Below are 15,013 nucleotides of genomic sequence, written 5' to 3'. Positions count from 1 at the left end.
CTGCAAATACAGGACAAGGGAAATGGCCTCAAGTTGCACCAGGGGAGATTTAGGTTGGATATTATGAAAAACTTCTTTACAGAAAGGGTTGTTAAGCACTGGAATAGGCACCCCAGGGATGTGGTTGAGTCATCACCCCTGAACGTGTTTAAAAACTGTTTGGATGTGGTGCTCGGAGACACGTTTGAGCGGAGGGTTGTTAGTTAGGGAGGTATGGCTAGGTTGCAGTTGAACTTGATGATCTTTAAGGTCTTTTCCAACCTGAGCAATTCTATGATTCTATGATTCTAAATACAACGTTGTTTTCACAGGTGATTCACAACTACAGCCAGTGTTCACACCCTGAGAGTCTCACTGATATAATGGGTGAAACAGAAACAAATATGCCCACCTGCCTATTTGTTTTTTGCTTGCGTCATCGGAAAAGGAGGGTTAAAGAAAGTTTTCAATTCCACAGCAGCGAGGCTAGCTGGAAGTAGCAATAGCTAAAAGTAAAATGAAATTTCAAGAAAATAAATGTCCCCCAGACAACCAAAACATCCCTTTACAGCTCTCTTTATCTAACTTAATCATGAAGATTTGCTATGTTTTCCAACATCTTAATGCTTGCTTTTCACCAGTGACCAATAACATGAAATGCTAGCACTGGTTTTTGCATCTTTACTGACGATCCTACAGTCATGGATATTGTTTCCTCATCTAGTTAGGACTTCCTCTCACTCTGAATGACATTCCTCTCACAGATCCATGAACACCTCTATCACATGGTACAGATCAATTTAACAAGCTACCCTGTCACACTTTAAGAGCTGTCTCCCTCAGTGGCACACAATAGCTGACCCTGCATGGATTCAGTGTGCTGAAAGTAAATGGGCTATTTTAAGCCATTTTCAGACAGAGTACCTGGCTAATCTGTTTACTGCGACTTGCAAGGAGCAAGCACACAGTCGGAGGGTTATTTCCACTGGATGGGTAGAACATCCTAGGAGATCTACTGCCATCACCCTGAATATCTAAATCACCTGCAAAATGAAACACAAATGCTTGCATTTGTTTCTGAAAATTTTAGCAGTTTCTCTCAGATGACAGTCACATTACTTTATAATACTTTTTAAAACTCTTAATACTCTTAAAATGAATACACAGAAAAAATATATTGGCAATTTTTTTTTTCCTGTTCTCTACAAAATAATCATCTGAAGACCATCTAGAGTTTTTTTCCTCATATATTACTTGCAGTAAATTTTAGAACACGCTCCATTCTGCCTTGTTACTTCTGATCAACAGGTAATTTGGAATTTAAGCTGTCATGATGGAACTACAGAGCTTGTAGGTTTTTAGAAAGAGGGATGTTCTTCATTTGAGAGCATATTGTGCCTCTAGTCTGATTCTACAACCATTTCATTAAAAAAAAAAAAAAAGGGTATGACTCTACTAGAACCATATTTAAGCAAAGGTCTTAAGTTCATTAAGAATTTAAATCACTGAAACAAAATGTGTTCAAATACTTAGCTGTTTCAAATTATGATTATTCTACTAATTAGTATGTGCTCAATTATATCTTGTGAATGCATGCCTTTAGTGCCTACTTAATAAATAAACTGATTAATAACATTTGCAGTAAGAAAACAGAATTAGCTTTGGAGTAGTGAAAATACTTTTTACAGTAAATAAATAAATAAATAAATAAATAAATTCCTCTCCATGTATCAAAATTGGTATAACTATTGGTATGGGTGTGTTTTTACATGTGTATCCTTCTATATGTTTAACAGTAATTGACAGAAAATCTGATGTATGAGAGGATATGGTATTTCCTTGGGTGATTTCTTCTGGCCATTTGTTAGAACATTCTGAGGAAGTATCTCAAAAAGAAAATAGGAAGACTTCAAAACCAATGTGTATTCCCACTTTTTTGTCTCCTGGTTTGGGGATCAAGGCTTCATGGATCATGGACTGTCACTCTATTTTAACTGTTTCTTCATTCAGTTCTTTCAGACTCTTTTCCGGGCTGAAATCCAGGAGCATGAGATCCCAAGTCTGATATAAGGATCAGACACTTAGGGATGGATGGAGTGTGAATTTTGAGTGGTTCTAAGTACTTTACAGGCTGAAAACACCTCCTTTCATCCTGAAATCTTCCCTGTGTCTGTGGAATTCTGAGACTATTTTTAACTCCTAGAACTACTTGTTGACATTACAAATTTGTAGAGAGAAGAAAGGGAAATGGATTTCAATAGTAAATTTAAGTTGTTCTTACTTAAAGTCCTCTTTTAAATATTTTTCCAAAATTTCTCATATAACGAGTAGTATACTGATTTTACAGTAACACCACAGGAGCATGAATCATGTTTTATTTTTTTTTTTGTCTTTATTTTTTTTCCTGAGCATTCATATATTAGGTAAACACCATAAATTTGTTTACTGATTATTTAAACTCTTTTCCTTATTTAACCAGTGATACCTCTGATTCTGAAGCATATCTGCCTTTGCTCTCAGCAGCATACTTTGTTGAAGTCTCATTACTGTATTTTCTTAAATTATGGCTCTTCAGAGACAAGTTAAGAATCAAGCATTTAAATTCACTTACAAGCAGGCCATTTCAAATATGAATTTTGAAATTACCATTTAATAGTGGACCATATTGCCATCTTTATATAGATCTGATCCCTAATAATTTAAACTGGACAATATATAAAATACTGTGGCAGGTCTGACTACTGTATCATATAAAAACTTTCAAGCCTATACATGTTTGAGGTGTTTCAGTAAGAAATCTTTAAGAATTTCAGTAAGGTTTATGGATGGTATCAATTTTCTCAGTGTACGACTGTACTTTCTAAAATAAGAAAAGACTGCTCTATTGTTGGTAATATGTTGAAATCTCAATCGTGTACAATACATCATGCTTAGAAACTAGATTTATTTGAAAATGTATTGGTCTAATTAATCTCAAGTAGGAAAAAATCACAATCAAGAAACAGCAATTGCAAAAAAGACACGGTTATGTTATCATCTTGATGATCTTCCATAGTATATTTTCACACAGGTATGATTTTAAAGTTAAATAAGATAACTATAACACACAGTTACCTATAAACTAAATACACATTGTTTTCCTCTGCTGCATCAGTAATATGAACTTCTCTTGAGTATGTATGGTCTTCTAGCTTTGTTCACATGTAGTTGCCGTTTCAGAATATAGGGATTTTTTCTTTTCATTATTTCCTTTTCTTGGCTTGAATTTTCTAGATCAAATGCGTCTTGCTGAAGTAACTGTAAGATGTAAGAAAAGACAGGATAGTATCATGGCTTATTTTTGTAATGAAAATCATCAATTCCACAAGAGTTTTATTTGCCCCAAACTCAGACATTTCCCTAAGATCAGGCTATAGAAAAGTAGAGTCCTATGGAAGTGATATTTAAATTCCACTGAAACTAATAAGACCATTGGTTTTGACTACAGGAAAGCTGGTAGTCACTCTGGGGCTAAATAGGACTTAAAGTTTCCTTATCGCTTTCACTCTGTACTGGTTAATTTCTACTAAAAACCTCCTAAAACACCCACTCCTTGCTAATTTCAAATTTTAAGGAATATTTTTATCACAAAATTTCTACAGTTAAAAATCAAAATGTGTAAGAAGAAAGGAAATGAAGTACAAAAAAGCCATTTTTTTTCAATTAAAATATGTTATTTAACTGTATTTGAGTTTTATTTGTAGTTTTTAAAGTATTTTCTTCAGACTCATCATTGCTTTATCTATTAAGATTTTATCCATTCTTTTACCATGTTCTTCCATGGCCAGGCTGAAAGGCATTAAGCTAGAAATATTTTTAGACTCACCTCAGTATTTTCCTAAGCAATCAAATTCTGCTAGTCACTTAATTACTTAATAAATGAGTGCTCATCTAAATTCTGTTGATGTAAATGGGAAAAAAAAAAAAAAAAAAAAAAAAAAAAACATGATTTCAACAGAGTTTGGAGTCAATCCTGGATGAGTAAGATTGCAAGAACTTGTTTCATTACATAAACTGTTTATTTCAAGTCTTCAATCCTTCTCCCTCTAGCTCTATTCTTTCTCCTCCTATTGTGCCTTAGAAATTTTTGCACTGGATAACCACACTCCTAGGCTGGTACAGAAACATCCTTCTTAAATTTCACATGCAGTACTGTTAGAAGTGGAGTTTTCCAACTACCACAAAAGGTGATACAACTATAAAATAAGGAGCTGTGATTAAGTCACAGGCTATGGCATGTGATTGATTCTATGGTAGGTAGATCCTTTTCAACAATAAATGTACCGATGAAGAGTCCTTAGAAAATTCTGTTTCTAAAAGATGCTGCAGTCTTTTTTATGAGTCATCCTAGATGGTAAAATGGACTGAGAACCCTAAGCAAACATACAGCTCTCATTCAGCAGGCAAAAGGGGATCAATCAGATTGCCCATGAACTGTGATAGCTGTCAAGAACATGGGTTTACTGGAAATTGGGTAGTGACATTTAGATATGGTTGGTTTTTGTTGTTGTTGTTGTTTTGTTTTGTTTTGTTTTTATAGCATCAGTAGATTCTGTCCAGTGTGTTTATGTGAATGTTACACTAAGGTACATATCACAGATGGATCACAAAACAATTATTATTTAGGAGTAGCAACCTTAAGGTTTGGAGGGACAGAAAATCAGGAGTTCCCATGCTACTAGTTTCCTAGCAATTATGAAAAGTTCAGAGTATCTGGTAAAAATACAGGTACACATGGGCATGTATGTATTTTGAATCTTGTTTGTCTTAGGGCCTTTCAGAAACACTGTGTAAATTTACTTATGTTTGAATGAATCTGCAGTAATTTCATGTATGTTAAGCACGTATTAATTTTGTGCTCTGGCTCATTTTCATATGTTTATTTCATTCCTTGGAATAGCTACAAAGAGTGGATAAATTATGTAGTTAAGAATATTGCACATTTGTTCATGTCTTTATCCAAAACAGATATTCAGCTCTCCAGAAACTATATTAAGTCACAACTCTTTCATTAAGTGGCATATTATCAGTATTAAATGTTAGAAAATAGCAAAAAGGTAGGATAGTTTAGACAATGTGATGGGGTGATTTAAGCCAAGAACATCTAAGGTCTGGAGAAACACTTGGGATCTGAAATTTAAAAGACCACTGTGATGACAAACAGAGCTTGAAAGTGTAACAGTCATTGAAACATGCATTTGTGACATTTCATTTTACCTCCCAGTGCTGAAAGGCTCTGCTGTGGCAAACTTTTTGGAGTTGATACACTGTCAGCATTGCTTCCAAGCTGAAGCCATCCAGAGCAGCAGGGAACTGTCTTCCAGAAATGAGATCCTCATCATCTACCTCTACCGTTTCCCCCACCTGGTTGTTCATGTTGTTGATAAGATTGCAGACATTTAGCAGGGTCACTTTCCAGTAAGAAAGTTTTGCTCTGTTCATCTGAAAATACAAGTGCATGGTACATAATGTAATGCAACTTTTCTTTTGTTCTGAGTAGTAATGTGTGACATTTAAACACTTTGGAAGGAACAAGTTTGTTTGTTTGAAGTCCTTCTCATCTGTCCAGCTTTAAGACAATAATTAGAGTGCTGAAATCAGGACAAATCCTGTATTAAAAACACCAAGATTGTTTCCCCACTGCCTTACCCCCCAAGTAGATATTCACGATAGAAAAGTAAGCTGCTACCAAACCAGAATGGTAGCATTTCATAGTCATTCTGCACAGGTGCAAACAAAAACACAAATGTAAATTAATATAATATAAATTCATAGGTGTAAATCAGGACAGTGAGTCAGGCCCAGAGGATAAATTCCCAGTGCCAGATTTCAAGCTAGATGCCTGTGGTTAACTAGACACTCCTCCCCAGTTCAGAACAAATAGCAGGCATTTCAAAATTCCCCAAGAAATGGAAGAGTCCCTGCTTCAGGGCAAGCTGTCAGGAAAAGCTGGAGCCAGGGTTATAGAATCTGTATGCCCCAGGGTTTTTGGTTACTGGAAAGTTATGAGTGTTAAGAGATGTGAATAGGCCTAGGGTCTTGGATGAACATGGAGTAAAGGCGAAATAGAGTCATGCAAACAATGTATTTGGTGGCTAGACTGAAAAACCCCATGAGATCAACTGTCTTTGGGTGGTCCATAATGGAACAATTCAGAGATGTTACATATAGACAGAAATAAACAGAGAAAAGTCATCCAATACTTCACATTATTTTGGTGCTATTTAATTTTAAAAACTTTTAGAAAATGATATGAGGATATTTTACTTTTTACTGGCACTTTTTTAAAACAGTTATTTAAGTAGTTTTCTTTAATTATCATTAGAAAAATCTAATTCTTACCTCACCCACTGTTTTCCTTCTCTGTTGTCTTTACCACTTCCTTGGTTATTATCTATGTAATGCCCTAGTCAGTATTTCTTCTAAATTGTATTCCTCTTAGTGCTGAATATAGAGATTAGTTTCATTCAAGTAGAACCAGTGACACAGCAATCACCAATCAAAAGTCAAATAGCAAATTCATGTTTATTAATGGCAATTAATGCCCTCGAGGCATATATTAGGAGTATAATCTACCTATGAACAGAAATGTTTCTTCATCCTGCATGTGTTAAGTTAAATACAGGTATTTCATTAGTACAGACATTGCCTTTTACTCACCAACAGCATTAAGTAAGTGTGTGGATGCAGTTTTTACTAGCTGAATATTGGGTAATCATACAACTTGTTGTTTGTTTAAGGAAATTTTCTAACAAAGAGTTATTATATGCAAAATTTGTGCATATTTGCAACTATATTTTAAGCTAAAAGAAAGAAAATGTAGATTTTCAAAACAAAATTGACATCTTCACAGAATGCCTGATTTAATTAACAAAAGTTAATTTAGCCAAAAAGCAACTGTCCATTGAAGTTTCAGAATCTTTACTCTGTTTTAAAAAAATTGTGAAATGCAAATACAGAGCTTTTCTTGCCAAATGAGGAGCCTTTTCCAATACAATTCTTTCTTCTTGTATATGAAATAAATACGAACTAGAGCTTCCCCAGCTAAACTGCAATGAAGAATAAAATCCAGGAGCAGTACTGCGTGAGCAAGTGAGAATTCTGAGTTGAAAATAAAACTATGCTGATGGTTAGGACTGGAAAAGAAAAGGACTAGACAAATTTATTATGCTTTCCTGCTTAACTTTTAGAATCTTTTTGATCTGAAGTTATTATTTTATGTTACCTTGATGTATGTCTTTTTTTTAAGGAACATTTCTCTATATATTAGCAAAATACTTAATTGCAGCCTCCATTATGTGCAATTGGTCTTGGCTGCTACTTATGAGGTTAGAGAAAAAATCTTACAATGCTGAATGCAAGCATACTTTGTTAGTTAAAGGAGTCTAATTCTCATTAATATCATGCATCACTTCAAAGTATTTTCACTTGGATACGCATGCTTCTGACTTACACTGCTGCCAGCTCCCAGAATAAGACTATAAAGCATTAAGGACTTCAGTCAAGAGTGAAATAATTTTTTAACTGAACACAGACTTCACTAGATCATGTCCAGTTTCTGAACAGAGAAGGCGTGTTACTTTCTTATAATCTACTTCACTATTACAGCAAGTATTACAACCACACAGCTTTGTTTTATAGTTTATGGAAAATCACTGAAGTGGGTATGCTAAAAAATAAATAAATAAACAAAAGCAAAACAAACAAACCAACAACAACAACAAAAAAAAACACCATGCAAAAATACAGTTTCAGATGACTGTAACACAAATGTTCAAGTAGACATTCAATGTGTGAAATATTTTCCACAGAGGTCTAAGCAATACCAACTACAGTTGCTCAAGGTATGTTTTGGAAAAACACCTACATGAGAGATCAAAGAAATTATATCTGCCAAGAAGGAATAAATTGTTTTGAAGATTAACTTGAAAAAATCTGGGAGGCACCTGGTGGAACAAAAGAGACTGCCATATGAATCAGAATTAAAATTTATTAATGATGAAGAATTCATGAAGTGAATATGATATATGCATTTCCACTTCTGAAATATGACTCAGATATATGGTTTCCTGTACCTTTCTACATACTGAAAGTGAACTCAAAATTGTCTAATAAACTAAAATAATCTTGAAAATATTTCCCTCTTTGACAATGCATTTTTCCTGTAAAAATTACAGAGAATCTCAAGTGATAATATACATACTTTTTTCTTTCCATTTCTGGTTGAATGATGCTCCAATACATTTTAATATAATTTTTGCTGTTTCTGTTTTGTAATGAATACCTTCAAAATGTTGATAAAAATAAAATAAATACAAATATTCAGTTCTCTGCTTATTATTATTTTGCCTTTATCTAGTGAAAGCAGGTGAAAAAGATTCATGACCAAGCAAAATTCAAGGTACTGAACAGCTAGATAAAACACTTGGACTTAGCTTACAGAATTTCTGAGATATAATGCAGAGAACAGAAGGCTTGTTACAGTGCCTTTTCTGGTGCACTTCACTGTCCTTAGTTTTGTTTAATCACTTCCTCTACACAGAATAAGACAGGGAGATCACCTGTTTTCCAACAGTGTTAATAACACACAAGGTATCCAGATAACTTCAGTAATACACTGAGGGATATGTGAAAGTATCAGGGGTATAAAATGCATTACGTCAGTGGGTCTGCACTGTCCCTAGATAGGTGCTTCAGTGGTTCCTTTTCGGAAGAGTAATTGAATTTTGTTCAGAATGGAGCAGTAGGAATAATTTTTTCTGCCTTTAAGCATGTAAATTACTGCCTAAGTTCTTCTGTGATGTATATTAATGCCTATAAATATAAGGACTTGCATGTAATAACTGAGTTGGGAAGTCAGAAACTCTTAGGCAGCTGCAGCCTCATCTGCCTGATATGAAAGTTAAACTTTCTAGGTATATACAGTTACAAACAGGCATTCAAGCTCAGAGGGTTCAAGATTTCATAAAATTTATGTAAGTAGGGATCTCAAATGTGTATTCTAGTTATGATGATTCCGTCAAATAAACTTTTTTTTTTTTTTTTTCCCTTTGAACTAATAGCATTTCAGTCCTGACTGAGTTTAAGACAGTCTTCAGGCAAATGATGGATTCATGTTAGCATGTAAGGTGCTGGGAGTACATCTATCTTTTTGATGCAAAAGACAGTCAGCAGGTAATCATTTGCATATTCGTGATACTTCAGGTTATGTTATCTTACTAAATCTTCCAAAAGACTCCTTGGACTTTATCTTACAAGGAAGATATATAAAGCTTTTTAGGGTCTTGTCTGATCCCTGTATCTTCTTTGAGGTGTAACAGCACGGAAAGGTGATAAGCTATATTAATTGTTGAAGGCAATCTCATGAAAGCATGAATGTAATTTTTTAAATATGGAGAGGTATTCAGTACATGGGTGACTTTAAAGAGTAGTTTGAGAAAGACCAGTAGACACTTGTCAAGAGCCTGTGAAGTCAAAATATGATAAAAAAGCATATTTCCATAATATTGCATAGATTTGATACCATACCTCACAAATACCTATTTAGCTAGAATTTTTTCTGTGAAATACCAGAAACATAAGTGTTTTTGCTGCATTTTACTGCACTTTCAGATCTGGGCTTTCGTAAACACTTTCTTTTCCTTCTTTTTTCATTCCATTTTATTGATGAGAACCATGGAGTCTGTTTAAATTGGCTGGATTTCCCTTGCTGTTGATTACCAAGTCAGTGTTAAAGATGATTAATACAATTTAATGGTAATTGCCCTCAATTGGAGACTAATCTCAGGCACAAAGCCAGTCAGTTATCATACATACCATCCTAAAATTAGTCTATCAAGTCAGAACCATGGTTCTGTTCTAATGAAGATTAAAAACTAGCAGAGGCCAAAAAAAAAAAAAAAAAAGATGATAATAATAATTCATTATTTCAGTAATGAATGGAATAATTATCTATCTCTTGTAGAAGTCGTTTCATACGCCTTTTGTGTGGTTCCACTATGCCTTTTATTGTCAAGAAAGGGTACATTTTATACTAATTAATTTGAAATAGTGATTTAAAATTATATCATTTAGAATTAAAATGTCTCCATCATCTATTGTTTCTATCAACTTCAGATGTTGCTTCACTTGCAGTATATATACCATAAAGTCATTAAAAAGTAAGTTACATGATGTAAAACCACATGTAATAGTATATAACAACCATCTTTGTATTATCAACAGGTGCACTGCATTTGGGCATTTTTAGTTACCTGAGATTGCACTCTACGGTAAAAGAGAAGAAAAGATGGAAGTGGAATTTATGGTCACAGTTGCGCTCAAATCAGTAGCAGCAATAGAATAGCTTCAGGGTTTTCTCTCAGGACATATTATGGTTTGGCAGGCAGAGAAAGAACTATTTAAAGAACATTAAAATTTGTCTCTGGGAAATAATCTCTATTAAATCTTTCCTTATTTTAGAGAAGCCAGTGGCAAACAGGTTTGTTTGCGATCTACCATGCCAGTAAAGAACGTGGGAACTTAAGAACTGCCAGACCAGACCAGAACAGTGTATTTTCCAGCCTCATTTCTTATCTTGGTTTATTCAAATGATACTGTGAAAAAGCTCACATATAAGAAAATACAATATATAAGTGTTGCAGGCATATTTTTTCTTTCTTTTTTTTACAACTAGCCATTGGCTTATGATTTTTTTTTTAATTTTCAGTAAAATCTGATTTTATTTTCCAGTGAAATCAAGCACCAAGAAGTACATCATTTAACTTTGAGCCTATAAATCTTGTTTCAGAGTTTTTTCTTCAAAATATTGCTGAAGAAACACTAGACATATATATTTCTTAGATCATTTGTGGAAAATAACAGTGCTGAGAAAGTGTCTGTCAGCCTGTTCAATACATATGTGCAACACTTGCTACTTCACCTACGTTAGTATGAGTTTGGAACAGAACTTTCGTCTACTTGTTTTAAATAGCGTGTACATCATTCACAGTCTGGCTACTTGTCAAGGAAATGTCATTTACCAGATTAATAGCTTCATAGTCATGTCCCCATGTTCTTGTACTAACATTAAAATGAAATTCCTAAACCAAAATCAGCATATGTATTAACAGATTTTGCTTTATGACTGTCTTAATTTTATATGCACATAGAAAAAAGTTCCACACAAAAATCTCACTTAGAGATTTGACTAAAGGTTAATTTAGCTTTCAGCAGGCATAATCTTATTGGAAAAACACTTCCCCTTATAAATTTATCCCTCTACACATTTTTGACAGTTTAATGAAAGTATCAACTTTACACATGAGGAACACTTTTTTTGTGTGTCACATCAACATTTTTAATTTCCTTTGAACTGAGAAAATCTTGCACTAAAGCAATGTCTAGCACTGAACTTTCAGGTCTGGACCATAGGTTATTACTTTGTGTAAAGACTTTCAGGTTTGTAATGAGAATTCATTTGCTTTCTAACCATCAGCTAAAAGAGGGAAAATAATTACCTTTGATGTATACATATTGGTCAATAAATCTGCTTCTAATGCTTTCATTTCCTCTTCTGAATCTAGGAATAAACCAGTAACATATGTTTATTATTTCATCGTAAATCATGGACATTTGAATTCAGCAAGTAAAATGTAGATATGCAAATGAGTTTTTGGGGGAGAAAAAGAACAGTAATAAAAGTAGATTCACAGCAATGTGTTCTAATGGGACTTTGAGGAGATTTTTGGTACCAAAAGTTTATTTTCAAATGGATATTCACTACATTTCAAAGCACGATCAAGCTTATTGACCTGTACAAAAGAATTCACTGTCTGCTCCTAGACAGGCCCACTAATCTTCAGCCATTTTAGTACAAAAACTGGTGCAATTTTCTTCATTCAAAATCAGTCTGATTTTCATAATTACTACTCCTCACCTCTACTAACATTTACTTAGCTGCAGTTTTCTGGGAGAAATCGCAACCTTTCTCAACTTGGATCTTCAAGGTGTTTTTAAGTGATGACCGGCAAATTAATGCAAAGTCACTGTGTCTCTACTACAGCCTATTGGAAATAAGCCATTCCTCTGGAAACTCTACTAACATTTCTTTGCTGAAAGGCTATGTTCAGATCTATTAGACTGCCTGTCTCTGATCTAGTCTGCTCTCACCAAGTCATCAGACTGACCATCTTCTGTGCCTGATTTGATCTCAGCACAGTACAGCAAAAGCGAGATCAGAAGCCTCAGTTCTTAACCACCTTCATGCTTACTACTTTCTAAGGAAGTAGCTTTCTGGAACATTTTTGGCTTTTGCTTCTTTCATATCTGAAAAATCTTAGCATCTCCTAATACAAGTAAGGTCAGATAGAATCACCAAATTCTTCGTCTCCTCAGACATTTCAACCAGTTGTGCTTCTGCTAAAAGGAGTTTTTAATAGAAGTGAATATTATTTCCTAAACAATCACTTTGCATAGCTGTACTGCTTCCCATTCATATTAGTGTCACAAAAAAATGTCTGTGCCTTATGTCAGTCTTCCTCTGTAGTGATGCTGATGTTCAGCTTTGTATTACTAGTACGCTACACTTATTGTTTTTACTTTAAAATTGTTACTGAAAATATTGATAAAGACTGGACAGCAGTACTGCAGCATGTCACTAACAACTTCTCTATAGACTAATGCCTTTCAGCCCTTTCAGCACTACTTCTTTTCATCATTACCTAGTTTCTCAATAGCTTCACCAGTGATGAAGTTCTTTCTGCTGGCAGCATGTGTTCACCTAGGCTGAATTTTGACTACTGATACTAACAGCTTTTGCAAAGGGGTGAACAGTGCATGTGTGACAGCTTCATGATTTGCTGTATTCTGGGGCACTGAAATGACTCGCATCTGGTTAGGACCCTGTAAAAGCTATATAGAACATAATATAGTTTCCCCACCACCAAGGGTGGAAGACAGATGCAGAAATGGAAAGCCTGCTGAATAGATGGGCATTAAGAAACATTTTGAATGAGAAAAGAAGTCCGGAGGATATTACTTAAGAAGCTGTTTATATAGTGAAGAATGAAGCAAAGCCTGTAGGAAAAGGGAGCACATCCAGATAATTCAGGACTGACAGAGGCAGATGATGGGTAAAAACAGAAAAAGAGCAAACACTCAAGAGAGAAATCTGGCTACAGATTATTGTTCAAATCTGAGGAAATGCCACACACTTAGCTGTCTTTTTTTATGCTTACCTTATTATTGGTAGGAAATATAGCTTCTTTCTATGTATTTACATTCTAAAGAAACAGTTGTCTTCTATTACAACACACTTTCCCCTGAGGGCAAATATTTCCAAAAGAAAACTAAAATGACTGATCATTTTCCTAATGACTTGATTGTCCACATTAGTAAAAACTGATTTGGCTTTTCAACAGAAACTTCTCTATGACATTTCTCATTTACATATAATTCCAAATTTTCAAGCACATGAACCATCATGTCAGTTACACATACAATTTTGCTTCTTTTTCACATAAGTCTATTTTAATTTCCACTGGAATCTTTGACTTTTGTGGTTTATGAATTTTAAATTGCCTCATTGAAAATATTAGTCATGTTTTTGCTTAAAAAGCTACATAAATATGCCAAGAAAATAATAAACTTTTGGACCTGTCCCTAAAAACACCAGCTCTGTAAAGCAGGCAAAATGATTATGCTTATGCCATAACAAAATACAAATTTAAATGTGTTACATTTTGCTTCTGTGGGGGAATGCACATTGGGAACTTGCATCCAAAACAAGGAATTCTGAGTCCTCCTCGATACTGAAGCTGAAAAATTAATCTACTTGTAAATCTACTTTTTACCTTTCATGGACTTACAAGTAGCAGTAATTTGTACACCAGTGAGATTGGATTTTGAAGCCTATTCTGCAATGCATCTGTCACTGTACACCTGTTTAATTCCCACAATTTTTATTTTATTTATTTATTTATTTATTTATTTATTTTGGTCATAAACTGATGATCTAAATGACACACACTTAGCTATGTCACTTTCCAAATGAGCTGGAGGTGCATTTTCATATATGACCCTATTTTTTAGGTTTCTAAAGCAACTGATCTTAGAGCAGAAATGCATTTACATCTAATATCCTATTTTGTGATCAGCATCTTTGTGACCAGCATTTTTTTGTCATTTTGATACCGTTACTAGTGATTTTTTTTTTTTTTTCCCCCAGAATCCTAAAACTGTACTTCAGCTACTAAAAAGTGACTATGGTACATATATAGTCATGCTGATTTGGACTTTGACAGAAGGAAGAAGAAGAAAACACAGTATCTATGATAGCTTGGAAATACCTGGGATTCAAATATCACAAATGTAGCAACATAATTAATGGGACAGTCTAGATCGACGTTTCTCAATGACCGCTCTCCACTAACAACCGTGGTAGTGATGCTGCTGAGAGGAATGGTTTTCAGATAGGGAGTAAGTTACAGGAATGATGGACAGTGTGATGCTGGACAGAGCCCACTCAGTGCGATCCGTAGGCACCCGCAGGGCACAGCCGCGTCAGACCGAGGTGAGGGCACCCCGCCCCGTTCGGTCTCGCTCGAGGCTGAGGGAGCGGTCGGCCGCGTGGTACTGCCCGCCGCACGGAGGATCGGGGCGCAGGGCGCGGCGGGGCTTACCTGAGCAGAGGCTGCAGGAGGCCAAGGCCAGCAACACCACGCACACCAGCTGGGCTCTCATCCTTGTCGCGCCGCTCTCTAGAAAGTAAAGTCCATAAATCCTGGGGAGAGACGGAGAGAGAGACAGACAGACACAGAGAGAGCACCGCCGCTCCGCGCCTCAGCACACGCACTGGCGAGCGGCCGCAGGCACCAGATGGGGGACCCGGACCCTTCCCCAACTATATAAGCCTCGGGGTGATGTCACGGCGGTGCCGCCATCGCCTCATGATGAAGCGCCCTCCCCCCTCCCCCTCACCCTCCCCCCTCCTCCTCTTCCTTCCCCCCCTCGCTCC

The 15,013-nt window shown here is 35.4% G+C and overlaps 1 protein-coding gene across 1 annotated transcript; it reads right to left on the bottom strand.

The window, feature by feature from the left end:
- Positions 1–2,367: 2,367 nt before the first annotated feature.
- On the bottom strand, positions 2,368–14,936 carry NTS (neurotensin). Its single transcript, NM_001277360.1, is given in 4 exon segments — positions 2,368–3,276; positions 5,236–5,460; positions 11,517–11,578; positions 14,679–14,936. Coding segments are annotated over 4 exon segments (495 nt in total). The 5' UTR covers positions 14,740–14,936; the 3' UTR covers positions 2,368–3,129.
- Positions 14,937–15,013: the final 77 nt, after the last annotated feature.

This window comes from Gallus gallus, chromosome 1 (assembly GCF_016699485.2).
Source record: "Gallus gallus isolate bGalGal1 chromosome 1, bGalGal1.mat.broiler.GRCg7b, whole genome shotgun sequence".
Classification (NCBI taxonomy): domain Eukaryota; kingdom Metazoa; phylum Chordata; class Aves; order Galliformes; family Phasianidae; genus Gallus; species Gallus gallus.
The sequence above is the reverse complement of the archived record's forward strand: the minus strand, read 5'-3'. Positions and strand labels throughout refer to the sequence as shown.